The 27689-nt window shown below is 40.9% G+C and overlaps 3 protein-coding genes across 12 annotated transcripts in view; 2 read left to right on the top strand and 1 right to left on the bottom strand.

The window, feature by feature from the left end:
- Positions 1–10349, top strand: part of COL23A1 (collagen type XXIII alpha 1 chain) — a 182753-nt gene extending 172404 nt beyond the window's left edge. Inside the window, exon 28 of the mRNA XM_085591321.1 lies at positions 1102–10349. Coding sequence (XP_085447447.1) covers positions 1102–1149 — 48 coding nt within the window. The 3' untranslated portion in view covers positions 1150–10349. The remainder of the gene's footprint in view (positions 1–1101) is intronic.
- The window catches only part of LOC110482694 (heterogeneous nuclear ribonucleoprotein A/B), a 28786-nt gene continuing 1162 nt past the window's right edge, over positions 66–27689 (bottom strand). Inside the window, exons 3-9 of one of the 8 annotated variants that reach the window (XM_021552126.3) lie at positions 25296–25464; positions 25053–25211; positions 24533–24664; positions 22785–22893; positions 22539–22691; positions 22376–22460; positions 66–4867 (exon numbers count right to left, since the gene is read on the bottom strand). In XM_021552126.3, coding sequence (XP_021407801.2) covers positions 22390–22460; positions 22539–22691; positions 22785–22893; positions 24533–24664; positions 25053–25211; positions 25296–25464 — 793 coding nt within the window. In that variant the 3' untranslated portion in view covers positions 66–4867; positions 22376–22389. Of the gene's footprint in view, positions 4868–8315; positions 18872–19271; positions 20191–21795; positions 22121–22375; positions 22461–22538; positions 22692–22784; positions 22894–24532; positions 24665–25052; positions 25212–25295; positions 25465–27689 lie in introns of those variants that run through there. The other 7 variants (XM_085591314.1, XM_021552127.4, XM_021552125.3 and 4 more) reach the window with 7 other exon arrangements.
- PHYKPL (5-phosphohydroxy-L-lysine phospho-lyase) lies at positions 11438–19776 on the top strand. 3 transcript variants are annotated; one of them, XM_021552124.4, is made up of 13 exons: positions 11438–11571; positions 13063–13181; positions 13907–14066; positions 14657–14731; positions 15547–15634; positions 15729–15845; positions 16048–16130; positions 16418–16643; positions 16911–17065; positions 17567–17656; positions 17829–17959; positions 18378–18434; positions 19597–19776. In XM_021552124.4, exons 1-12 carry the CDS (start codon positions 11510–11512, stop codon positions 18404–18406), a joined length of 1335 nt encoding a protein of 444 aa, XP_021407799.1. In that variant the 5' UTR covers positions 11438–11509; the 3' UTR covers positions 18407–18434; positions 19597–19776. The 3 variants fall into 3 exon arrangements, 2 of the variants coding, with proteins under 2 accessions (XP_021407799.1, XP_021407798.1); XR_014958311.1 differs by having other exon boundaries at positions 17829–18434; XM_021552123.4 differs by having other exon boundaries at positions 17829–19776.

Here is a 27689-nt window from a genome sequence, read left to right as displayed (position 1 = left end):
AGTGTGTTTTCTAACTAAGGTTACAGGACAGCATGACTTCTTACACTATGAGTAGCTGGAGAGGGTTACCTTACTTCACTGCATCTGTTTTATTGGGCATAGGCTATTTTACATATAAAATCAATACAGAATACAAAAAATGTGATGACTAACATTTACAGTAAAAAATGTAAAATTGCATTTTGACCTGTATTTGCACTAGCAGTTCTCTCTGCTGCATCCACATCTTCCCAGCCCTAGTGAGCCTTGAGATGGCTCTGAGGGAAGGGTCAGTGCCTGTGTGCTCTCTGTGGCTCTACATGCAGAAATTCATGTAATTGGAGATCCAAGAGCCTTAAACAAATCCAGCATCAGGAAAGGCAGCTGTAGTCAGATATTTCTTCTGAAGTGCCTTGAGAGAGCGGGTCATTCATAGCTTGTTCCTCTTCTAAGGGGCTCCTTCCTTTCCAGTGTTCTCCTCCTGGAGTGAGAGCTCTCCTGGCTTTCTGTATCTTCTTGTGTGTTTCTTCTGTAGGTTTCTATGTTTCTTGTATCTCCCGTGGAACAAGACAAATATTTTCACTCCCTTTGCATAGTCCACAACTCATTCTATTCTCTGAGTTCAGCAACTCAAGATTTCTTAAAGCAACTAAGTACTGCAGGATCAAATTTAACACAATTAGGGTACCATCTAGGAAAAAAATACTTACATCACCTCCTCCAAGCAGAAAAGCACATTTTAACAAAAAATACATTCCCACATCATGCTTTCCATATATATGTCTGATTGCAAAATACACTACCTTATAAAGCAGATCATGAAGTTAATGGACTGTGATTTCAAATCTATTTGTACACGTTTTATTCATTTAAAGGAAAAATAAGTGTAGATTTCCAAGTTGTTTTTTTCATTTACCCTGAGGTGTATTTAATTTTGTGTTGTGTGTGACATATGGATTACATTGCCTGCATATTCATTTTTGTGCATATACAGTAAATGAGTTTTGCATGGTAATTAACAGTGCTCCTAAGCCTTTCATTTTGACAAATGAGCTTCAGGTTTTTGGGTCTGACACTTAAGTCACTGTCAGGAAAACTGAATCTGTAAATTCAATTTTGCAGGGACCAGACGGACTGCCAGTAGCAGGATGTTGGCATAAGGTACAGTAACATTAATAACTGTATATCCTTGAACAGGTCCTGAGGAATTTTGCTCCCTGCATGGTGACTGTTTGCACTGCTGCACTTGCTTTAAGCAACAGCTCACAGGCCTGGCAGACATGGTATAACGATACCTTGGGAGAGCAGGATTCCAGCAGCTTCAGGTCTTGTTGCCCCCAGCTCTGGGCTGGTGCTGGGAACACCAAAAACTTGCTAAGAATGACAAATCATTGTTAACACTGTCAGCAGAATGCCTTTTTACAGGCCTGCTCAGGCTTTTATCCTGGCCAAGCAAGCACCCATGGGAAGGCTGCACCATGTGCTCATGTGCCTTACCCAGTCCATGCCCTCCCAGCTGAGAAGTTAACAATGGGTTGTCTCTTTGTTGCAGAGTTCCAAACATTTCTTTTCTAACAAAGACTCTTCTGCCATTTTAATTATAACTCACAACCACTGCACTGCCTCAGTGCTCTGATCAGCAGCCTGGGTGCAGTGGTCAGGTAATTTGTAGCATCTCGTGCACCCAGAGCAGCCAGGGCTTGGAAATGCTACTGGCAGCCTGGGAGAATGAGGAGAGACATGTACTCCTGTAAAATGAGGATTTGATCCAGACTTGTAGGAGAATCCTCATTCTCCAACAAGAGTATGACACTGAAGCTGAGTGGAATTACAAACCCAGCTGTAAACATGTGGTATGTGGACACAGCTGGAGTTAACAGCATGCCACTAACTGATTGCAAACCCTGTTAGAATGTGAGCACACCCTTGGTATATCAAAGGTTTTAATTCTGTGTCATTTGTTTGGATGTACCATTAATAGGAAAAGAAATCTGAATGCCAATCCTTATAGTATTAACAGTAAGGTTAGTAAGTGTAATGAATGGAGCATTTCTCTGATTAAAATGTTTGTTTGTGTGTTCTCTTGCAGTGATCACTAAGCATGAAGCACAATATGTAAATAATGTGATATATTTTGAGCTTTTTAATTTTTGTATAAAAAAAGGAAAAAAACACTTTTGACAGTAATATATTGACCTTTTTTTATACTGGATTCTGACATTTATGGACTTGGAAAATAATGTAAAGCTCCCAAACCCATACCATTGCATGGTAACACCAGGATTTGCTAAAGATACTGATGACAGTAGCTGAGGATGAACAGTGTTCCCTGCTCATGCTGCAGTGTCAACTAACAGTACTGAGCCAGCCTCGTGTGCCTTACTGCATGAAAGGAGGGCAAAACCTCTGTCCTAATCTGGCTCTCAACTTCATATCTGCATTATACACACACATTAAAAGGATGAAAAAACCTGGCTGAAAACAAAGAAAAGAAGGATGCAGCCTTAAATATGAAAGAAGCTGCCGTCTACTGTCTGGTCAAACAGGAGAAGGATTTGCAACCTGTAGAGGAAACAAAGCTGAGCTCCATCCATCACTACCTGCTGTGGGCGTGATGGAAACAGCAATTCTGGGGCTAAACTGAACACCCTTGACTGCCTGTGGTTATCTCCTCTACAATCAAGAGAAACCTTTTTCCTCAAGAGGAAGCACCTGTGGATCCTGTTCTGGGGTCTGAGCCTGAAGATGTGCCAGCACTTTGTTACTGTGGAACACAAGTTCCCCAGGAAGCCTCTGCTGCAGCATTTCAAAACAGAAAAACCTGGCAATACTTTCAGTGCAGGGAGCTGCAGGACAGGGGAGGCTCTCCTCAAGTCCTTTCTTAAACAACAGAGCACATAATGTTGCTCTTGGGGTTCCCAGAAATTGGGAGTTTTGAGTATTTAATTGACTTGGTTTGCGGGGTTCATTTGATTTTTATTTCTTCTTGGTTTACATAGTTTTAACTGCAAACTAACTCTGCACTCTCCTCTTGTCTTATTTTTCTTCACCTTTTCAGTCTCTTTTGTTAAATTATCTCTTCTCAGGCACATCCCATGCAGAGCAGGGTAATATCATTATTTTGATATCTGCATATACCACTGTGGGATAAATTAAAATTGCAAACTATTCCACAGTTCAACATTTTTTAAGATGTTGAAAAAACAGCAATTGTGCAGCAGAGAGCCATAAAAAATATTTCAAAGAGGAAGAAGAGGGCTTACAGCCGAGTCTGTTCAGCTTACAATAGAGATCAAGAAGCAACCAGATTCCTTTACAGGGAGGAGATACTTTGTATTAACAATTTTTTAAACTGCACAGAGAAAAGATATACAAATACTCATCCAATGGGTAGAAGTTGAAGTTGAAGCCACAAACTCAAAACAGTAAGCTGTGGATTTTTATTGGTAAAACTGGTTAATCCTAACCAGATCAGTGACATAATTGCTATCACCTTTATGCCCTTTTGATTTAACAGATCATGTCTGGAGGAAATACTTTGCTCAATACAAGTTTCTGGGCTCAGTGTAGGAGTTTTAGGTGAAATCAGGAGCCTGACCATGATATCAAACACAGTATTATGGCTCTTTGTGGCCTTGGTCTTAGAGAATACAGAAGGGAGGCAGATTAGGTGCACTGAGTAGATCCAAAAGCTCTGTTAAGAGTCTTGTTTTATTGCCACTCTCACTGTAGCTACTGCCAGAGAGGGCCTGAGAGAGGGATGTGACTGTCCAGGTGCACCCTGCCCTGTCCAAGCTGACCTAGTGCTGCAGGTCTTGCTCCGATGTTGTGAACAACAGTGGGAATGTGCTTTGTGCTCCACACAGGTGGGGTGATGCCTGGTGTCTGTGAGTTCTCATCTGTGACCAGGCTCTGGGTGTCCTTGGGCTATCCCAGGAGTCAGGGTGAGCTTGTGCTCTGCGCTGGTCAGTGCTGGAATGGCCACCAAGCTCAGGAGAGGTGACACAGCCTCGGGCTGTAGGCAGTGCATTTGTCACCTGCTTGGCTGCTCAGGGGCTGCACCTACACATCACTGGCTTTGTGGCTATACTTGGCATCTCTACCAGTTACTCACCATTTCCTTGGTCACCATACAGATTAAATCCATGTTAAATTCAGATCAACTAACAAATCAAGAAACAACAATTATATAACTCAAAACAGCAATGAAAATGCATTTTATTTACTTCCATTTTATGTTCTCGGCTATCACTTTTGGTGTAGGGGTTTTTAAAGGCGTAAGGAGCAGCTAACAAGCTTCCACTGGCCTTTAGTGCTTTTGAAAAACCCCTTTAATATCCCAAATTAAAGCTAAAAAATTTTCTGTGAAAGGTTGAAGGCAAATCTCTCATTGATGTCACCAGGAAGATCTGTAATTGTTCCCTTAATGTACAGTTGTTCTTCTCATCTCCCCCAGTCATCTCCAAACCAAAAGCACTTCACTATTCCAAACCACACTGTGGGTTTCTACACTCAAATTCCTGCACATGTTGTGTTCATGGAACTTCTTTCAATATCAATGAGAGTTCAGTCCCCAGAATGACTGCAGAAAGCACAAGAATCTGGAAGTGTCCACAAACAATCTACAATGCAGATAGAAAAGTCTTGTTTTACATACGCTGGCAAAAACTAAACAGCTTTCTATCTAGCTCCTACTTGAAGAAGTTTGATATCACTGAAGCTACAAGACAAGCTAACCTCCAAAGCTTATGAAATTATATTAAAATTTATATTTTCTCTGAGGAAATACCCCGAAGTCCTATTATCTTCAGGTAAACAAGTCAGTATTCCGTCTTCAACTTGTGGAATATCCAGTGCTTGTAGGCATCAACTGTGACCACTGCCAGGCCTGCAAAACATTGACACAGAATACCAGAATAGTGCTTTACCCTCTCACCCCTGTGCAAGGCCACCATCCCCCTCCCAGCACAGAGCCTCTGCTGCCACAGCACCCAAAGCCACTTGTTGGTAGTGGAGGAAGGCTGGAATTACCACTCTAGCACAGGAGTGCAGCTGTATCCACCCCCACCAGTGCTACAGCTCAGCTACCAAACCTTTTTGTGACCCTCCTTGGAAATTCCCAGGAAAAGGCCCTTGGTGCTGCATGTACAAAGATCATCTATGCACGTGCAGCCAGTCAGGAATGTTCAGGACACTGGACTCACTGCTCACATGCAGTGGCTTCTCTAGAGCCCTGCTGCTGCCACTCCCATCAGGAATGCTGGATCATGCTGCACGCTGCTGCCACTTTGGCTATGAGAATCACATGAGGAACCAGTGGGTCTCCTGGATCTCTCCCCACTCCTTGGGGGTGGTACATCCACTCTACCACCCCCTGGTCAAAGGAGCAGAGCCCTGTGGAGAGCAGGGGGTGATCCCAGCAGGGCTGGCACTGGCACCTCGAGTCCTGCCTGGTCCTCAGCTGGGTTGGGGCATTTGGCCTTTAGACTCTGCCAGTGTCCCTGGCTCCCTGCCCACGGCACAGAGCTCAACCTCAATGACCTTTAAAGACTGTTCCAAGCCCAGCCACTCTGTGATTATCAATCATACCGTTCAGATCAACAGACTTAGTTGGAGAAACTCTTGGGTTTTGTACTGATTTCACAGAGTCTAAGAGGAAATCTGTTTAAACTTCCATGTGCCTTATACACCAACATATTCAGAAGAGCAGTTGTTAAATCCAGAGCAGTCATGATCTTACTGCAGTGAGTTGAAAAGATGTGCTTTGCTCTGCAAATTCATGCCAGATCAGTTGGTTATTTTCTCCTTCCATATGACAATGTTTATGTGGGTCTTTCTGAATACTTTATGAATAGCTCACGAAGACAAATTTTACTTCTAGGTAGTACTGGCAGTCTTGCTCAAATCTCAGTCATGATCTCAGCCTTTCACAAACTTTAGGGAGCTTTTTCCCCCAGGAGATCTCTCTTCTTTTGTTTTCCCCTCTGGTTTGAAAGAATCTGAGACTGCTTTACAGCAATTCCAAAAAGCAGCTGAATGTTACCACTATATGTCAGCAGCAATGAAGATGACTGACAGAGAGGCTGCTAACGCTTACAAAATGTGAGTCAGGCTTAGACTGAGCCACTGATTTTTCTTGATCACTAAAATATTTGGTGTAACTTCATAAATTCATCAATAGACATTCTGGGTTACTGATACTGGGTGAACCTGAAACTCAGACAAATATATTCTTGTTTTTAGTTGACAAAACAAAATTCCTGCCTCTAATTTAAGTGCCTGTGAAAGCACAGTGCTTTCTATGAGGTTAAACCAACCATGTCTGCTGCTACCCAGGAGCAGAGGACAGTTTTCTGTAAGGCTTGTTCCATTTCAAACTGTAGCTAATGACCATCCTTCCAGTCACCACCAACATCCTCTCTCTTAACACGCTGTAGCCCAATGGGTTTTGGAATCAAAGCTCCCAAACTGAATGATAAGGGCACAAGAACTCTCCTGAGAGGCCTAAAAGGTTTTCCAGCCACAAAGCTCTGCAGGCAGGGCTGCCTTGCTGTGCCCCACAGTGACTGAGGCTGGAGCTGCTGCTGCCTGTGGTTGTGGCAGTGCTGGTGCTCCAGGAGGGCTGATGCTGCATCCAGCTGTGAGGATAGGAGTGCTCCCTAAAGCTTCTGGGGAGGATGGATTTGGGGAAGAAGGGAAAAAAACCCCATGTGTGTAACTCCACAGATGGCAGCTTGAGAGGAACCGTGCCAGAGCATGAACAAAATAATTTGGCCTGTTCTGATGGAGACAAATGAGATTAATTTAGAGTTGTGCAGCTCAGTCATGGCTTGGCCTGTGAATTCAGGAATATTTCTTGAGATTACAAAACAAGTGGCAGAGAAATCCTGATCTGACCCCAAAATGGAACTGTTCCCAAGTGTCAATTCATCAATATTTTAGTTTAAAAACATCATAATCAAGATATTGCCACATGCTTTGTTTTATTCCCCTAGGGAGTTGCCTCTTCTGTATGCACTGCTTCTGACACTTCCTGTATATATAATGGTGATGAATTTTTCTGTATGGATTTTTCTCCTGTGTATTTAAAAATAAGAATGTTTCTTTTAATGGTTAGAGATTTTCTGATGTGTTTTCTTTTTAGGAAACCAATACATGAAATACTTAGATGAACTTTTGTCTTCTGTAATTTCATAAATTTAGCATTTGAAATCCTTAAGCAAACCAGCAAAACATATGGGAGGTTTTAGCAGTTTAAGACATCCCATGCAATGATGCAAAGTAATCCAAGGAAAATGACACCTGTGGTTTTAAGACGGTTACAGTAACCACTACCTTGGATAAAGTTTTGGTTTTACACTCAGCCAAATATAGCAGGTTTTGGGCAAGAATGCAAGAACTCACACACTGTAATGCACAACTGATTAAAATAAGTAATAAAAATTAATTAAACTATTAAGATGCCATCACGTTTCCAGCTTTCTCATACTGTAAATAACTTCACTGGCCTGTCAATGTAATGTGTGCATTGTAAAGGTGAATGCTGGTTCAATGCTGCCCTCCAGAGGAGACTTTGTTAAACAGAAGCAAATTTTATGCAAATTTTGTGCTGTGATAGTGTCTCTTAATGTACAGCACACATTACTTTTGTGTAACTCTATAGTTTGAATAGACACTTGTAAAACCAGGAGTGCATGGATAGAAACTTTAGTTTTTTTCCAAATCTGATATTTCGTTTTTGGGAAATACAATTGTATTTTCACCTTTTTTCAGTCCCACTGTTGCCTAAATAATTTACAGTGTTACACACATATAATCTACCTATAGTAGGTTTCCTGACACATTTCTATTTTTAAAATTTTAAGCATGGAAGCTCTGAATTATTTCCTTTGTAGGCAATGGATTTCTCTCTAAGATATGCAAAATATGAATAACTACAAATTATTAAGATATAAAAATTTAAATGTCACCAAGCTACTCATCCTGGACAAATAGTGCAGGTATGTGGCTGAGTTCAGATTAGTGAGTTTGGTTCCAATGTGCTCTAGCAGAGGAAGGAGTGTCCAGAGGTGGAAAGAACCTCCATATTGCTTTGTTTCATTTGGAACTCGTGGATTTTACCTGTTCAGGACAGGCTGACGTGCTGAGCAGCACAGCCAGCCTTGCAGAGGTTTAACCAGAGATTTTCAAGTGAGAAGTTACATATATGGATCATTTCAAAAGGCCTGTAACACTCTAACTTGCCAAGGCAATCACTGTGGCACACACTGAACCTGTCAACCTTACAGGACAGAGTTTATGTAAGCATATTTCTTGACCCTTTGCAACAGTGTTGGTTTTTTTTTTGTTTGGTTTTTTTTTTTTTTTTAATAAAAAGAAGGGGCAGAGAGAAACATTTGGTCACTCTAGTTAGACCAGTCGCAGTGTCACTTACTGGAGTCACCTGCCTTTTAAACGTGTTCCTGGCACTGCACTGGACCTGGCTGTAATTAATTCAGTTTGGAATACTCCAGAGCTCCACCTGGGGGGAATCTATTACAGACTGAAGCAAACCAGTGAGTAAAAAAACAATTTCCTAAACTTTATTTTCCCTGGCGACAATTTATATTTGTAAGCTAAAAATTGCTTTCAGTATTTTCACATCCCCAGGTGAACTACTGCAACTTTGCCATGTGCTTGTGTCCCATTAGATGGCATAGCACAGGAGATGCGTGACTGTTGTGTAACCTGCAGCTAAAGTAAGTGCTGAGAATCTGTCACTTAGATATCAGTGGAGGAAGGACTTAATAGATTATATTATTGTATACTACTGCAGAGAGCCTGGGGGAAACCACAGGAAGGCTGGGAAACAAGAGTTTTCCATGCATAAGAAGTTTAGTTATTGACAAGAGAGTAGAATAAGTAACATTAGTAACATTTGTGGTTTTCCTATGACTTAGGACAATTAATTCCTATTTTGTTAAGTTCTGCTAGAAGTTGCCTTAAGTGTGGTTTCATGGAACAGTCACCTCACTTCTGTGTCAGCTCACTTGTGTGGTTCCTTACATAACTTAGATATTAATGAACATTAGCTATTAAGAAATTTAGATATTAACTTAGATACTAAGAAACTTAAAAGGCAGGAGACCCAAGTATCTGTAAACGACATTGAAAACATCTGCTGCTTTTTATTATACTGTTAAACAATGTATTTTAAAAGTTAATTTTACAGGAATTTGTTGTGTGTAGGTGAGTGCTAATCAAACTTGTATTTCTGCAATTACATTAAAAAATTACAATCTGGTTTTGCAAAGCAAAAGCACCCATGATATCCACTGAATTTGTAAATATAGCAGGAAAGGTATCAGTGCAAATGAGAGCTGGAGTATGTTGTGTTTGCTGGTTTGTTTCATAGACTGCAGTTTTATAAACAATTTCATAACAGCTTTTTGAGTTTCAGTTTGGGTTTCTTTTTCTGCTATCCTAAAAGCAATCAAAAATACTGAATATGAAGAATGTTCAGCACAAATACCACAGTCAAAACTGAAAACCCCCTGCTTTGCTGCATTACATGACTTTGGACAAAGAAACGACACAAAACTAGTGGGTACACAAGCATTTGAGAAATTGTACCTGCTGGTATCTCAAATCTGTATACAGTTTAGAAAAATATATCCAACGTGTGCCTTATCTGTCCATATCTGTTTTGAAATTATGTCAACAGAGCTTAATCCTCTACCATGTTATGCAAGTGTCCCTCATTTATGTGAGTGGTTGCATCACTCCGGGGAGGCTGTTCAGAGGAGAAAGGGCTGTTTGTGTGTTTGCAGCTTGCCAAAAATGAGTTTTGAATGTATTTACATGGTATTTTATACAAAGCTGGCTAAATCTCTGTATATGACCTTTGAAAAGAAATATATAGATACTAAAATTACAGAAAATGTACTTAACATTTTCATTTGCAAACTTTTTGTGGCTCTTGATCATGTATGTGCCACGAAAAGTATTCTATTTACTCTTCTTTGGGGAGCAACTACTTTAAAAATGAAGGCATTAATAACAGTATTTCTTATCCAGTGTTTTAACATGTTAAAATGATATTAATTAGTATTACATCATATATTTCTAGTTTAAAGGTGTAATGGACATTACCTTGAGACCTAAAAAAAACGTTTTTCTTGTGCTTTTTTTAATAAAAGCAAAGACTAGATTTTAGAAATGGTCTCTCTGTACAGATTACTTTTACAATTGTGTGAATATGTATAATGAACTCTGCATTTGTAACCAAGAGTAAACTTTCCAAATTGTAAATGTTCAGGTTGTTATTATAAATAGCTAGTAAATATCTTAACCAGACAAGAGTTCAAATAAAGATTAACAGCTATTATTAACTTTTTCTTCACTGTCTTTTGTTACTTAAAACCTGACCTTTATGAAACCATGTAGTTAGATTAAGTTCAATCTAACTTTAAGTACATAGCAATTTGGTTTTGCATTCTCCATATTGTACAAAACTTTTACTACTCCTGTGGTCATTAAGTAATTGCAACTAGAGACAATTAATGGTGGCTATACCTAGTGAGCAAAATCTGCCAACTGTAGTTTTTAAATTATCTGTTCTGTTTTTCTAGAGTTTTCAAAAGATGTTAGTTTAAACCAAAAAAATTTGAATGTGTATTTGGAAGGAAAAATTTTGTCACTTTATAGAATCAAGTTGGAAAAGCTGATGAACTTGGTTATGGGATACAACACCTGAAGTAGAAGAACTCAATGCATCGCAGAACCTTCTTTCTAGTTCTTTTTCCTATTTTTCTTTAGGTAATTCCAGTCAAACAGGAATGGAAGAAAGACCATTCTAATCTGATTGACAGCATTTCCTCTTTTAATCCTAACTGTGACCTGCTTTAGGGTTGCCTCTGAAGGAGTCAGTCAGGTGCCTACCCTATCTGCCACCAACCACACACAGGGGTACAACCTGTAAAAGGCTGGGTTTACTTCTTCTGCTTTAACAATGATGTGGAAGGATTATTTCAGTTCTACCACCCTGACTACCGACTCAAATTATTTTCAACTGTAAAAGAAACTTCCTCAATGTGTATTTCAAATGCAAAGTGCTATAGCTGTACTAAGGTACCCTCCGAGGTGAGCGGGATGCGGGGCGGATGAATCCGAGCAGGGTGAACCCCCGGGGGGTGTGGTTTGAGGGTGAGCTGCCAGCAGCCCTGCGGGGCTCCAGCCTGTCCCCGCGCGTCCCCACTGCTGCCTGCGAGGGACGCGCCGCCCGCCCCGCCTGGGCGAGCTCCGGCTGAGCCCCCGCCGCGCTCCCGGCGCCCGCGGGCCGCGCTCGGGGCTGCGCTGGGCGCTCCGGCCGCGCCTGCCCTGCCCTGCCCTTCCCTTCCCTTCCCTTCCCTCCCCTGCCCTGCCCTGCCCTCCCCTCCCCTCCCCTCTCCTCCCCTCCGGCCGGCCCCGCGGGAGGCGGCCGCTCTTTCCCTCCCTTCCTCTCTCCCTCCCTCGCTCCCTCCCTCGCTCCGCCGCCGGCCCGCGGGCGGCCATGCGGGCGGCACAGCCGCGCTCCCGGCAGCAGACGCTGGCCCTGCGCCGGCAGCTCCTGGGGTGAGTGCTGCGGGAGCGGGGCCGGGAGCGGGGCCGGGAGCGGGGCCGGGAGCGGGGCCGGGAGCGGGCCCCGCCCGGCGGCAGCGCCATCGCGCCCGCCTGGAGCGGCGGCAGCGCCGGAGCCGCGCCCGCACAGCCCGGAGCGCCGCTGTAATTAACAGGAATTAGCCTTTCTTAACGAGGGGGATTACGAAACTGCACCGTAAAACCCGTATGATACCGAGTGCGCTTGTTTAGAATCTAAACTGCTTAGAAAGCGTTTTCTGCGAGCCCGGCAGAGGCACCGCTGGGGCTGGAGGCCGTGCTGGGCCAGGCGAGGCTCTGGCTCTATTACAGCCCATTTTTCAGGAAACTAATTATACCAAAACCGTGATGGAATTAACAACAAACGTCTGTTCTCTTTGACAGAATGAGGGACAAGACTCAGTTCTAAACTTCCCATTACCGGTGATGTTTCAACCAGCCTAAAGAAAGTCTTAATTCTATAGACTATCACCAAGTATGGCAACATAACTCTTTTTTAACTGTGGGCATATTTTCATATCATATATATTCAAATCGAAGGCTACTTTTATGTCTTGTATAAATACAAAAGTTGGGCTGAAAGTAAATGCTAAAATTAAATTATGCCAATTACATGCACCTGAAAAATACTACACTGTGTATTAAGTATTTTTTTTATTTGCCTTGCCACTGGCAACAAAGACCCATCTCTGCAAGCACTTTCTTAGCATCTTTTGAACAGTTACGAGAGAAGCTTGCAAACTCCCACCTATTTTGCCAGCTCACACAGAAAGTATCAAGATACCTGTTGGGGAGGGATAATGAAGCACTTTCTTACTTCACCATTGTCCTTTGTCATCCATTTGACAATAGTTTTGTATTTATTGTCAAACTATTTCACTGTAACCCATCTTTTACTAAATGACTTATGGAAGTTTGATATTGGCCTTCAGTCTCAAATCTCTGCAACTCCTACTTAGGCAGTTGTGTTTCCATTTTACTTGTTTGGCAATTCCTTTAAAAAGTGAAACAAAACAAATAAGTAAACACAATTAAGTAAACCAAGCCTTATAAAATAACTTGGTGTTCCAGCTATGGTTAGTGAAGCTTTAACAGTCACCTGCAGTAAACTATCTGGAAAATCAGTATGTTGGCAGGAATAGTAAGAATATAATAAGAATAATAAAAAGAGCACAGCACAAGGTAAGAGACAAAGAAGAACAAAAAGGGCAGACAGCACAGACAGTAAGGAGTTACAGTTAAGACAGGATCAAACTATAGAGGCGGGTCTGCTGTGGCTAGACCCTAGAGTAGGATTTTCAGGTTTGAAGTGTGTTTTTTTCCTGTTAATCTAAGAAAATTTGAGTACAAGGCCTTTAATTTAGGGGCCAAAAGCAGGGTGACTCTGCGAGCAAACAGGAGAAATGCCTTTTACCAATAGGATAAACTAAACTAAGATTTATTTTGCTTTTCTGATGTCTGTCATAGCTCTTCTTGCAAGCTGTTTTTTCCTAACGATCCAGTGAAGATTGTGAAGGCAAAAGGCCAGTATATGTATGATGAGAATGGGAGACAGTACCTTGACTGCATAAACAATGTTGCTCACGGTAAGCTGAAGTCGTGGTATTGAATGTTATTTGATACTGTGTTTTTTTAAGCAGAACAAAGAACAATCAGTACTTTTACTGTGGTTGCACTGTGCTGGGGGAGGGGGTGTTTAATTGGAAAAGTGGAAGGAAACTTTCTGGAGTGTGTAGTTTGGGGAGTTAAAGTGTTTTTGAATTTGGGTGTGTGAATGTGCTTTCCAGATTTGCTTCCTGTCCTGTCTTCCTAGAAACGTGTCTGAAACATGCAGAATTTTTCCCATGGAAACTCAAGTAAAGCACCTCACTGTAAAACGAACAAGTGACATTTTGTTGTTTTTGTAAAAATTATTGTTGAATTACTGCTCAGTGTGCTGCCTTGTGTATAACTGCTGCTTTCTTACAGGATTTGAAAGCTCTCTAATCTAACCCCTACCAGGGCTAGTAATTCTTTGATAGTAAAGCTTACCTGCACCTTCCCAAACTCCTGAACTGTGTAAATGCCTACATCCAAGCATCAAATCAGACACTATTTGTTTTAGCATGTCATTTTCCAGTACTAACTACAAACCTGGAATACAGTAGGAGGCAATTTCAAATTTCTGAGGAGCACAAAAGTGTTTTTACAAGATGTACCATTATTAAGGCCATACTGATAATATCTCTGTACTATTAAGAGAAATGTAAGTGTTAAGCTGGCATACGAATGAACACCATAGATAATAGGAACTCTCCACATTCTCTTGCAGTTGGACACTGTCACCCTGATATAGTAAAGGCAGCCCATGAACAGAATCAATTGTTAAATACAAACTCTCGTTACCTTCATGACAACTTGGTTGATTATGCAGAGAGACTTTCAAAAACACTACCTGAAAAATTATGCATCTTCTATTTCTTGAATTCTGGGTAAGTTGGGTGCATTAGAATTGATGCTAAGGCTTTACTAGGTATATACAGACATGTACACACTCTTATCAACAACCAGTTTCAGTCTGGTGTGGATGACTAGATACTGACAAAAACCAGGACAATGGGTTTGGTTCTGCAAGCTCTCTACCTGGAAACTAAACTAATGCTTTATTTAAGAAGGGCTTTATTCTATTTGTAAGAACTTGGACCACAAAACAGTAATGTAAATACCTGCTGTATTAGTTTCTTGTCTGATTTGCCTTCTGATTTGACAGTTATTCTTAAAATTAAATTTAGCAATGCATTGCTTCTGTTGGAGGGGGGGACATATTCTTAAGCAAATTTCATATGGAAGAAAAAAAAAGCCAGATTGTTTCTGAAGTAGTTTTGTGTACTCTGGCTTTTTAAGATGGATTCTGTTCTGCTGAACAGTCCTACCTAATGAGTGCTGATTACTAAGGAATTTGTGCATAACATGAATCAAGTTCTGTCTGTTCTCTGCAGACACAAAGAGCAGCACAAAGGAGGTTAGATTTCAAAACTCAAGAGATCAACAATGAAACAATTACTGAATTTTTCCATTGTAGGTCTGAAGCCAACGACCTTGCCCTTAGATTGGCACGGCAGTATACAAAACATGAGGATGTTATCGTTTTAGACCAGTGAGTACATTGGCAATTTGGGGGTACAAGGCTCAGTTTTTGCTCATGGTCAGAGCATTTCTGAAATCCTCCTGTAGTAGAACAACTGTAACCAGGAAGCTGAGGGAAGCATTTCTCCCTTTGTTCAATATTTGCCAGCCCAGCCCTGAGAGCTCTGGTTGGGCTCTCCAGTAGTTGACAGCTGTTGACACACTGGAAGGAGGCCAGCAGTGGCCTGCCACGATGGGAAAGGAGCCACAGCAGTGAGAGGTGCTGGGTTTGTTCAGCTGCAAGAGACAGCCAGATAGATCTCACTGCAACTACAACTGTCTCATGGGAAGGAGCAAAAAAGATGGGAGCCAGGTGTGAAGATGTGTGGTGACAGGAAAAAATACCTCAGATGTAAGTTCAAACCTAAGGAATTTTGATGAGACATAGGAAAAAAAAAAGTCTTTTGCCATGAAGGGAGTCAAATATTAGAACAGGATGCCCAGAGTCACTGAAAACTCCATTGTTGGAAGATATTTAGAAATAGACCCTTCTCATGGTTCTGCAATCTTGTGATACTGCTCAGGTGTTCCCTGCTGTAATTCCAGTCACTGGTACAGGCAAACCAGTGCTGAGTCCTGTCCCTCTGCATCCTTTATATTAAAAAAAATCCAAGTAGCACTAAGCTTATTGATAGAAAAGAAATTGCAGAGCTGTTTCAGCTTAAGTTACTGAATTTCCTACCAGATGATAGCAGCTGGCTATTTTTTTACTATTTGGAATGCTAATACTAAAGAACTTTTGATACTGAGAAAATTGCTGTTTAGTTCTGCCAATTGTTTTTGAAGTGCTTACCATGGACATCTGACATCTTTGATTGACATAAGCCCATATAAATTCAGAAATCTAGAAGGACAAAAGGAATGGGTCCACGTGGTATGTACTTCAGCCTATACCTACCAATTACTTGTCAATTGAGTGAAGTTGTTTTTATGATATATTGAATCTAGGATACTGTTCTTTTGCATAGGCTCCTGTTCCAGACACATACAGAGGACTTTATAGAGAAGACCATGAAGATTCAGTAACAGCCTATGCTGATGAAGTAAAAAATATTATTGAGCATGCACATAAGAGAGGCAGAAAGGTAAAACATCATTTCCTTAACTGTTTGTCTTGTCTTAGAAATGAATGTGCCTGACTGGAAGTGCAATTCAGAGTTACTAAACTCAGTGGTATGAACTTGTGAAAAAGAAAAGATTACATTAATAATCAAAAACATTCTAAGGACAAAGAGCTTGCTACACAACTTTCTGTATAGTGTTCAAGCACTGTATGCTGTGTTTCAGATTGCTGCATTTTTTGCTGAATCTCTACCAAGTGTGGGTGGTCAAATCATCCCCCCAGCAGGATATTTTCAGAAGGTTGCAGAGTAAGTGGTCATTCATTATCTTTTTAAACTTAACACATTTGGGAAATAGGTAATGCTCTGCCTGCTGTAGAATAGAGCTTGATAAATAGGAAATTACCCAAGCCTTCATGTTAGAATGTGAACTTTGTATATGGCAAAGATCTGCTTAAAAACACACAGTATATAGGATAGGTTTGTATACATTTGTTTCCTCAAAGTTTGCAAAGTAACACTTTCTGCATGTTCCTAAACAGTAAATGCTATGTTCTCTTTCCTTTTAAGAAACAATCAAATCTGTTCCGTTACAGGCATGTGCACAAGGCAGGAGGTGTATTTATTGCTGATGAAATTCAAGTTGGCTTTGGCAGGGTTGGCAAGCACTTTTGGGCATTCCAGCTTCAGGGAGAAGATTTTATACCTGATATTGTCACTATGGGGAAACCAATAGGAAATGGGCACCCGCTTGCTTGTGTAGCAACAACAAAAGAAATTGCAGAAGCATTTGCGGCTACAGGAGTAGAGTATTTTAATACAGTAAGTAAACAGTTGCCCATTTCTGTAAAGGAGTCTAAGGATTAAAATTACATACTCATGCTGTGTTTTTATTAGTATTTTCCACACAGTAACTAAAGAGGAACTGTGTTGCTGTACTATTTCTATCTTTCTAGTATATGACTGTGTTTTTGGCTCCATCTGATAAAAGCAATACTATGCTCCTTGTATCACCGAGGCTACACTTTCAGTGACATTTTTTCATCTTTCTTCCCTTTCCATGGCTCTCTGCTCCTTTCCTGGGCTCAGTTTGGTGGGAACCCTGTTTCATGTGCCATTGGATTAGCTGTGCTAGATGTAATTGAAAAGGAACACCTTCAGGCTCATGCCACAGAGGTAGGCAACTTCTTGATGAAGACACTCAAGGAGCAGCAAATAAAGCATCCCATCATCGGTGATGTCAGGTATCAGTGCTTTCTCTTTGGTTCAGTCAGTCCAACAACTCAATCCAACAGACATTGTTTTAAGAAAAAAATCATTAGATTTTATATTTTCAGCAAAAATAAAGAGCCTCCTGTACAATTAAGTAAAACAAAGTTGAGCTTGTCAGAAGTCTCACATACTTTGCCACACTGGGCCAGTACTGTTTTATCAATTTATTAGCTGCTAAAAGAGTTCACTTTCCTGTCTGAACTCAAAGTTCAAGTGCACATGGTACAGAAGTGATGAGCTAGACAGAAAACATGTTTAACATCCTGTCCTGCTATGCCAGTGTGAGCAGACAAAAATCTGTATTATTACATTTCTTCACAACAGCAAAACCTTCTAGCAGTAGCCAAGCATCAGGTAATTCTCATGCAGTACTGCTCTAGTCTTAAAAAAATCTTGGGTTTTTTTTAGTTCACTTGTAGTTCCTTCCTCTTACACTGACTCTGACAGACTGACTGTTTTTATTTCTATTACAGAGGTTGTGGCTTATTCATTGGAGTGGACTTAATCAAGGACAAAGCAGAAAGGACTCCAGCCACAGCAGAAGCAGAGGATTTAATAACAAGGTACAATCATTCCTTAATATGGGGGGCAAGCACACAGACTACCCCTCACACTCAGGAGCTGCTAAAATACAACTGACACCAGTCAATGTAGGAAGGCACTGTGTGGCAGCCTGGTTGGTGTTGGAAGTTTTTCTGGGCTACATGCAGAGGTTAATGGTTTTGCTTTTTTCAGACTTAAGGAAAAATATATTCTACTGAGTACAGATGGGCCAGGAAGGAATGTGCTGAAATTCAAGCCCCCAATGTGTTTTAATATGGAGGATGCAAAATTTGTTGTGGAGACAATTGACAAAATACTATCAGGTAAAAAAATGATCAAAACCCTCAGAAATAGTGGGTGGTTTCTGACTTTCTTAAAGACAATGCTGAGCTGCTGAGCCTGATTTTCACATAATGTTAAAATGGAGCCAAGATGGTAAATGCTGAGCACATAGCCTTCCCTTCTCAGTTATTCTGTGTTTAAGTTCTCCAACAAAACTACTTCCTCTGCAGATGCACATGTCTTTTAAAACAGCTTTTCTCTGGCTGAGGTTTGAGTGTTTAGCTTATGTGAACAAGCACAACTTGTAAAAGAGGTCCACATGCTCCTGAAAGCCATAATCTATGTACTTTTTCCAATTAGCTTTTATGCAACTTCTACACACTTAGCATTAAGAAAGTTTGTGACATTTTTTTACATTAAGTCATGACTTTTCTAAGTTGTTGATTATTTTCTCTCCAGATATGGAAAAAGAATGTCTGAACCAATAGAAAACACCAGTTTGTTCAACCTGAGCAGGTATTTACCTATAGTCACCCAGAACTATTTATTTAGAAGCCAAGGTTCCTAAATATAATTTCACAAGCACTGTCAGCATAAAGCTTCCTCAGAGATGCCTTTACTCAAAGGTTGCAGGAATTTCTGGGGATCTCCAAGCATGGACACACTTGTGTACATCCAGCATTCACAACTGCCTTCCATCAGTCTGACACTCCCAGCAACACTGTGTGCATCACTTGTTGTAAGCAAGGGCCAACATGTCCCAGACATGACTGTCTCTAGAGCATGCAAATGACTGCACATCCACACAAACAGAGCTTTTCTGCTTGCTGCTCAGTGCCTTCAGGCTCCAGCCAGAAGCTGGTCCAGCTGCATAACCACTTCTCAGCAGATCTCCCCTTAAGTGTCATTTCAGGTTCACAGCTGGCATCTCATGCTTCAGGATCCATTTATCCCTAGACACAAAGTTTGTGGATATCAGAGTAAGATTGGTCCTGTTAAGTCTTCATAGTCTTGTTATCTCTTCATCTGTTGAGGTCCCTCAGTAAGTTGCCAAGAGAACACCTAGCTGCAACTCAGTTTGCTGCACACTCATGAGCACAGTGTACACTTACAGTTAGCACCTTGGTAACAACATCCTTTGGTACACTTAGTACTTCTTCAAACTACTCTAAGAGACAACCAGATGTTTAGATGAACTCTGAGTAGCTGGGCAGGAATGCACCTAATGTGGTCATTGTGAGCAGTGTCATCAGTAGTGGCCTCAACCACCGTGACATTCACAGTGCTATGGCCCTGAGCTAAGGAGGAATGTTTTTAGTTCAGTGTATATTAGTATAGCAAGGCACAAGAAAAATGTGTTAATATTTTATTTAGCAAGTTAATGAAAAGACATACAGCTGTTTATACTACTTATTCTTAGGAACAGAAAGATTACTTAACAGTGCCAGTGCAAATTAGAGGCCTAATGACTTAATGTACTTATCTGTGATCTAAACTAAGCAAGAAAAATTCCTTTATTTTCTACAGGAAACCAAAGATGCAAAAAGCCTCTTACTAAGTACAGTACTAGTAAGACACTTACATATAATGTAAGCGAAAATGAGGCAATGAAGTAATTTCTTTTAATGATACTTTTACCAAAAAAAAACCATAACATTATTTTATTTTCTTTCCATAGGTTTCAAACAAAGTTCAAGATCTACTACTAAGAAACATTATTCTACTATAATAATGCACATTTAATCTTCATCCTAGCATGTCTTAGACCAGATAAGTCACCTTTGATTTTTCTGTTTTCATTTATCTTGTTTTTAGTAAAAGCTCTAGAAGAAATAAATTTTACAAGAGCTTGTCTCAACTCTGGCAGTGTGGAATTGGCTTTTATTTAAAACTGCATATCTAAAACTGATTATAAAGGAGGATTTTTCTAATGGCCACTACAAAACACATTTTCTAAATTTACGCACTTTCAGGTTATGACTTTTTCAAATTAGGATGAGCCAATGGGTGTTCTGATATTTTCATCAATTCTTCAGCTACCTATGCAAACACCATTCCAGGTGCCAGTACACACAGTCCTTCCCAGGACTCTGATGAGTTTCAGCAGCCAGTATCACAACAAGGTCCCTAAGCAGCACTATATTCAACAAACACTCTCAAGCCAGCAGGTTAAGTCAAAAACTTCAGTTCCAAATTCCTAACATCAAACACACGAGGGACAGACAGCTGAGGGCCATGGCTCCCAAACCACTTCTTACAAACGCGGTCTGTCCTGGAGAAATATCCAAGTAGGATTAGTAAATTAAGAGTAGGTTACAGCCATAAGCAACAACCTTGTGTACAAACCTTTACTTTCACCAGGCAGTGTTTTGTATCACAAATTTTTCATGCAAAGAAGAAAGGGAAAAGCCAGCTCTGCATTTAAGTACCAGTATCCTCAGTTTCAGCCTAAGGCCACATCACTTGTTAAGGAAGCATTACCTGAGCACCTACTTAAAAAAACCACCACAATAACACCAGCTGACAAACTCTTGTTAGGACACTACTAGCCAGAAGGACTGCAGCACAGTGATCCTGGTACCATACAATTTTCCCACTGGAGGGCCAAGTGCTTGCTAGAAAAGTATTCTGCTACCCCCTATTTCACAGAAAAAAACATTTGCAGTATGTAATAAAGTATTTAAAACTTGAGACAGTAATACTTCTAAATACTGTACTCATTTGTTTCAGTGATCTGCTGGTTTTTATTTGTGAATAAGTTGGGCTGGAGGTTACGTGGTCCAGCTGTAAAGTTGTAAACCGTAAGATTTAAAATCTAATTTTTCAAAAAATACTTCCAACCTAACACCAGAAGTGTCTTACAGACTTCTAAATTTACAAGCAAGTTTTTCTTTTCAAGGACAACCAGCAGGGAGCAGCAGATTATGGTCCATGCAGAAATAGCTGCATCCCTTGTTAAAAAAACTGGAAAGGTCACTAGTAACATGTGTTTGTTTCTTGTCTTAGCCACTTGGTTTGATTCCACTTCCAGGTGTTCCTTGTTCAAAGAGAATTTGTTGTAAGAAAAAATATTGCCAGATTTTAGCTTTAAAAGGAGATTAATATTGAATTGATCACTGCAACAAAGATTGTGCAGCAGAGTTTGCTACTTATATTCTGCAAGAAGACAGGCAAATCACATGACAGTTATTGCCTTAAAATAGCAGTAAACTAACAGTAAAGTCAAAAAAGGAGAGTGTTTCTAGCTGGTCACTCATCTCTAGAGAAAGAGATGTTTTCCACCCATAACTGCAGTGGAAGTTCTTTTAGCCTTTTCTGTTGTACAAAAAGGCTGCAAAAATTCAGACTTTGCATTGATAATTTAATGTCTGTCCAACCTGCCTTTCACGGCAGGTATATGCAGCCTATTAACAACTTGCAGACAAGTCTCAGACTCAAGACAGTGAAATATGGAGGAAGTGCAGCCAGCTTCTTGCACACCTCTTGGCTCTCTGCTGCAATGCTGTCCAGACTCCCAAGCCCTACCTGAACCCTTACAGCTCTGGCTCCTCCTAGCAAAGCCCAAAGCAGACACCACTATGGTTACTCTGAGCCTCTGTGCTTGCCTAGAGCAGAGCCACCACCTCACCAGCACAGCCCCACAACAGCTGGGGCTTCTCACCTGAGCTGTCCTTCACAACCTCCAGGCAGAAATGACAGCAGGTTTTAGCTGCCACTTAACTGCAAGTGAGCACAACTACCAACACAGCCTTCTAGTTTTAAGATTAAAAAAATTTAAGCACAACTCTTAATCTATCAAGGTACTGCCATGAACTAAATTCTGGGAACAGGATACTGGTGTTTTACTAACACATGAGCTCAAGAATGGCACAAGACACTAGATTACGCCTTTTTTATTTCAAAAGCTAGGATAGCTTCAATATCCATGTCATGGTGAATCAGAACACATGTAAAATACCTTACAATACATTAGATTCCAAAAAGGTACCAAAAAGTACAGTAAAATTAACACTTCCATTACAGGAAATGTATGACACAAAAACAATACAAAATAAAAAGGTGGAAAGTGACACTGGTTCCCTAAGATGCATCTCATTCTGTACAACTGGAGTAATGCAGAGTCCATAGTTAACTCCGAGAGGCAGTCCCTAGATGCAGAGCTGCAGCTTTAAGCAGACCCTCAATATCAGTTTCAGTTTAACCTATTAATAAAATCATTAATTAATATATTCAGCAATGCTGAAAATTACACACCACACTGTCTAGACAACTAGTTATTGGTAAGTATTAAACATGTAAAACATTTCCAGGGAGCTCTTCCAAGTAAGATGCACATTTAACAGGCCATAGAAATTTATTGTAAAGTTAAATTTGGTACAGAACTGAAGTATCCATCTACAGCATTGTATACAAAACCTATGCAGTCATTTTCCAAAAGAGACCATGCCACTGCATACCTGAATAAGTTTGATCAATATGGCTTGTAGTTATTCTGATGACCACCACGTCTTGGTGTCTTCCCATAATTTGCACTGCCTTGACCTATGAACAAGAGAACAAATGCATTAAACTGCTAATTAGTTATGCTTGCTTATACCCAATACAGTTCTCTTTACTTACTGTAATCATAGCCTGGTCCATATCCATAATACCCATATCCTGAATAATCATAGCCTCCATAGCCACCATAACCTTGCTGATAGCCGTATCCTTGATTCCCATAACCCTGGTTCCAGTAATTGCCATAACCTTGATTCCAATTTTGACTTTGAGCTATAGAAGGGAAAACCATCCACAAAATCCCATTTTAGTACACACAACTTATTTAGAATGTGTCCATACTAAAGTAGTGTGTGTGGTACTTACCGCCGCCTCTTCCACCTCTGCCTCTTCCTCCATAGCTACCTCTTCCTCCACCACTACTGAACTGTTGCTGCTGGTACACTTCTTTTGGCTGTGCTACCTTAATCTCACACTGCAAATAAAAAACAAGGAAGAGTATGTGAAGTGTCTCAGAGCAGCACTGCCCCAACCTGAGCACCTGGAGAAGCCAGAGATTCCTCTGGAGGCAAAGGAGGTGTACGTGCTGTGCTCCTGGTCAGGTGAGCAGCACTAATGCATATCCAGGGACACCTGATTTATTGTGCCACCTGGGCAAAGGTAAGTCACTGTCAGCCTTTCCAAGAGGCCGCTGCTTTCAGGGCATTTTATCCTGCCTAGTCCCTACCATCAGTTTCACCATGGAGGAGGTGCTGAGGAGCCACAAAGCTGCCCTCTCTCTCACCTGGCACAACCTCCAGGAAAAGGCTGCTGCTATCAGACTGCTTCACCTGAGCCACACTGAACAGGCTTCTGAGAAATGCACCAGAACGAGTTTTCCTGGCAGCCACTGTACACCCTACACACTGTGTATGTGGATGGACTGATGGACTGCACCATACCCCTACTAACACCTGAGATCACCATTTATAAAATACTAACAGGTAAAACCAACCAGAACTGACATTTCCGAGACAGATTCCCAGGCTGCAGTTCAAGCTGTCAGCCATTCGCCAGGTTCCTGGATCTGCGCAGTCCAAGATTAAAGCTGCTGTGCCGCACAAGGAACAACAGCACCTGAGCAAGCCTGGCTTGAAGTTCTCTACCACAGGACCTTTAAGGTAATCTGCTATCTATGGCTATAACACAAAAACAAGTCATTGATATGATACAAAAGTTTCTCAGCTTTCTTGGCATTTAGACATTCTCTCCTAAAAACAAACTTCACTGCTAACCACTGACTTTCCCACTGCATTAGGTTTGCCAAAATTTGTTCTGGATTGTGTCAAGACCAGTTTTAAACCAAATGCAATCCAAGTCAGTGTCAGACAGTACAACCCAGTGTAATAGGGCTCTGAAGTTTTGTGGTCAGCACTGGCCTCAGAGCAAGGGAAAACAAGGACACCTCAAGTCAGTACACATGATGTGTCTCCAGTCTCTCTACATATGTTGATCCATGAGCCTCTCTCCATTAGCTATTCCCTCAGATAAGCAGTCAGCTGGTCAGAGCACCTCACACCACCCTTACAAGTAGCTCCCATAACCATCTGACCAAGCACAAGCTTCCATAAGTGTACATTCACTCCCTGGATTCTTGTAGTGGGTTTACACGACAAGGTTTGGGTAGCAGGGGGACTCTGCAGAAAGGAGCTCCAAAAAGAAGAAAGCAGAAGCTTCCCCCCAGAAGACAGAGCCAGTTTCAGCCAGATGCTTGGAAAGTTAAACATCTGCAAAGCTTTTATTTATGCAAATACTGAAAATAAGCGTTTACCTGTTGGAATAGCTTACACTGCTACACTGACACATAAGCCAATTTCTCTACATATATTTAATGAATGCAATTAGATACTTCATATACAAAAGGCCCTAAAATAGAGCAATGAAAGCCACAGTATTGTCAAAGAGCTTTGGCAGCCCCTGTGACAGAACTTAGGGCAAAACACTGCTATGGTAACCTTTAAGCTGTCCTTATTGTAAATTTGGTACTTTGACACAAGAGATCTACAAAAGCCTTTTCAGGTTATAGATGTAGAGGTATTGTCCTTGGAACAAGAGTTACAAGTCAGAGTTTCTACCTTGCTTCCACTGACGTTATGGAATTTCTTCTCCAAAACCTTCTTCACTGGATCCTCTTCCTTGAAAGTGATGAACACAAACCCCCTCCTTTTGTTGGTCTTTGGATCCATTGGCAATTCAATTGCTTCAATCTGAAGATGTAAAACACAATTTTCAGATTCATGTTTTAGATGAACAGTTAAATGCACAGAAACTGGGACGGCAAAACTGTAAATTTTCCCTTTATGCATTTTATGTAACACCAAAGTTGCAAGCCTTTCCAGTGGCTTTCGGATCAGAAATTTCCATTTTACAACTCTTCAAACTGGTTTTAACATCAGCTAAAATGCTCTGAGTTTAAGACAAGGGTCTCTAAGTAGCAATGGAGGCACCTAGTGCAGTAAGTGCCACCTTTGCTCTCAAGTTGGGAAACTCCTGGATGTTACAGAAGGCTTGATACATCTGAAGTTAACTTACTTTGAAACTTGCAAAGTATTAATAAAATAAACAGCAACTGGAGACTCAGATGCCATTACACACCTCTCCAAACTCTCCAAAGTATTCCCTGATTTTCTCTTCTGTAGCTTCTGGGTTTAGCCCACCAACAAATATTTTCTTCACTGGATCCTTTTTCATTGCCATGGCCTTCTTGGGATCAATTAGTCGTCCATCTAGTCTGTGTTCTTTCTGTTCCAGAACCTAAAAGACAGTTTGGCATGATTAACTCAAGCTGAAAAGTTTCCTCTAGAAGTTAAAGATCTAAAATATTTAGCTTAAATTCACCTTTTCAACACTCCCAGGTTCTTTGAAGAGAATAAATCCAAAGCCTCTGGATCTTCCTGTGTTAGGGTCCATCTTTATTGTACAGTCGGTTACCTCACCAAATTTGGTGAAGTAATCTTTCAAGTCTTTTTTGCTTGTATCCCAACTGAGGCCACCAACAAACATCTTCCTGAAATTTCAAGGAGATAAGAGCTATTCAGATTCAGGAAGCACTAGAGGAAAGCACATGCAGTAAGATGCTCAGCGGTACACACCTCAGCAGCATTGTCAGAACAGGACTGTCTGTTCCAAGTACAACACCTGCATCTTAGCAAAAGCTGCTGATATTACAGCAGTGCACAAGGATGGGCTTCTCCCACCTCTCTTTGAGGGAAGGCCATAATGCACCCTGTTATTGTTTAGGTGGTATAAAAATAATAAGAATACCCTGAAATATTCCTTGCCAGTAACTTATGTTCGTAACAGAAGTATTCTATCATTTGCAAGAAAGTAGTATTGATTATCAAGTACTGCCACCTCAGTTTTTGCAAAGAACTTAGAATCATTCCGACTGCTCTGAAAGCATTCAGGAAAGAATAAGTTCTAAAAAGGCAAAGTATTCGAGCTCTCTTAGGTTTTGGTTAAACAGCTGTAAAAAATTTAGTCCAGGTACCTGTGACCTCCAATAACAGTCACATACAACAGATGGGACTTTGGACCTGCCCTAGCTACTATGTTGTGCACTTCTTCCTGCTTAGTTACTGAGTCTCGCTCTGTCTTCTTCAGTACTACAGGAGTCTCTCCATCCTCAGTCCTTAATTCCAAGTAGGTGGATACAGTTCTTCCCTGCCCACTTTCCCATACAAAATACCCTCTGAAGGAGGATATCTAGCTCAAAGAACTAAATTCAAGGCACAGTACAGAAGTGAAGCTAACAAACAAAACAGTGATAGCAGGCAATAAGACATTTTTCAAATGCTTCACTTTAAACGAAAACATTAATAACAAGGCTGCGTTTTCTATTTTCATAGTTTCCAAGGTAACAAACTAAGCTTTTAAAAGCATTCGAGCCTTTTTATCTAACTATAGACTGAAGCAGTTTAAGTTGTTATTACTCTTGTTTGGAGGCAACCTAGATTGGCACTGGAAGGTAGCAGCACTTGAGAAATTAAAATATGCTCAAATAAAATTGGCTTTTGGTGTTTATGTGTAACTTTGCAATAATCAGCATCTGTTTATGTACAAGAGGCAATGGGGGGGGGGGGGGGGGGGAACGTTATGTGGGTTTTGCCTTTTTTCCTGAACTGGGTGAAAACATACCCTTTTATCAGCTGAAGTCAAGTTTTTTCAGCAGACCACGCTGTACACTCTCGATGAGTGCAGCAGGAAGCACCAGGCCCAAATACAGCGGGTGCTTCCTGCAGCCATTACAGCAGAGCCTTGGAGGATCCAAGTTTATTCAGCCTTTCAATCATAGGTCAAAGAAAGGGCCTTGGGGGATTCCGTCCCAGCCCAGCAGCTAACTGTGGCTGCTCTAACCTGACAGGCTTTCCACAGCACACCCGGTCATCGCTGACCACACTTACGAGATCGATCAAGAGATTGGGGGATGACAGGAATTTGTCTGGAGGCAGCTCTGGCTGCTTTAGGGCATTGCCACATGCCAAACTCACCTCGTACCACTGCACACTTTGCAATTTGCAGTGCTTTGTTTTTTAACTGGAAAAACTGATACCTAATTTAAATAACACAATATTTAAAACTTTTGAACCTTTGAAACTAAAACAAAAATCCGGGTATTTGGCTTTTCCTTCAGAGGCCACATAAACGGGACAACTGCACCCTTAACACACAGACATTCTTCCCTCTTGAGTGTATTTGTGCAGCTGAATTGAAGCTTATTTTAGCTCCTAATAAAACACTGTAAAATCAGTGCCTTGGACAGCACTACATTCTTCACATACGTCAATCTCTCTGAATAAGTGCTTTTCTAAGAAGTTTCATACCGATTTGGGTTTGAAGCTTGTCACCTCCTATTCATGAAAGGAAAATACTATCAACCTTTTTTTCAGCATAAAATACTAGAAAGAGTAAAGAAAAATTTGTACAGAACTAAAAGGCCTGGTTCACAATCATTTTAATGTCTGCAAAGTGAACATCCTGCTCCAGCTCGTGGGAAGCTTGTGCAAGTGTAACTCGTTCCTTTATAGTCAAAAATCCATTACACTGGCTTCAGCTCTCTGGTTCAGAGCTCAGCGGTAACAAAGGGAGTTCCAATTAAATACATGGGGTAGCCTAATAACAAAGACTTGCTTGAGAAATAGCTACGTAATCTTCCTATCAATTTCGTGTGTTTATGAACAGACCAACTATGATAGGAACGAAATTCCTCTTGTATACACAAGGATTCCGCTA

Source organism: Lonchura striata, chromosome 13 (assembly GCF_050655825.1).
Source record: "Lonchura striata isolate lonStrDom1 chromosome 13, ASM5065582v1, whole genome shotgun sequence".
Taxonomy (NCBI): domain Eukaryota; kingdom Metazoa; phylum Chordata; class Aves; order Passeriformes; family Estrildidae; genus Lonchura; species Lonchura striata.
The sequence above is the reverse complement of the archived record's forward strand: the minus strand, read 5'-3'. Positions and strand labels throughout refer to the sequence as shown.

Bases quoted from the DNA above. Each gene is read 5' to 3' on its own strand.
- PHYKPL (XM_021552123.4), top strand. From the start codon at position 11,510: ATGCGGGCGGCACAGCCGCGCTCCCGGCAGCAGACGCTGGCCCTGCGC. The intron at 14,067-14,656 runs GTAAGTTGGGTG...TTTCCATTGTAG, and splicing joins TTCTATTTCTTGAATTCTGG to GTCTGAAGCCAACGACCTTG. The intron at 14,732-15,546 runs GTGAGTACATTG...TTGTTTTTGAAG, and splicing joins GATGTTATCGTTTTAGACCA to TGCTTACCATGGACATCTGA.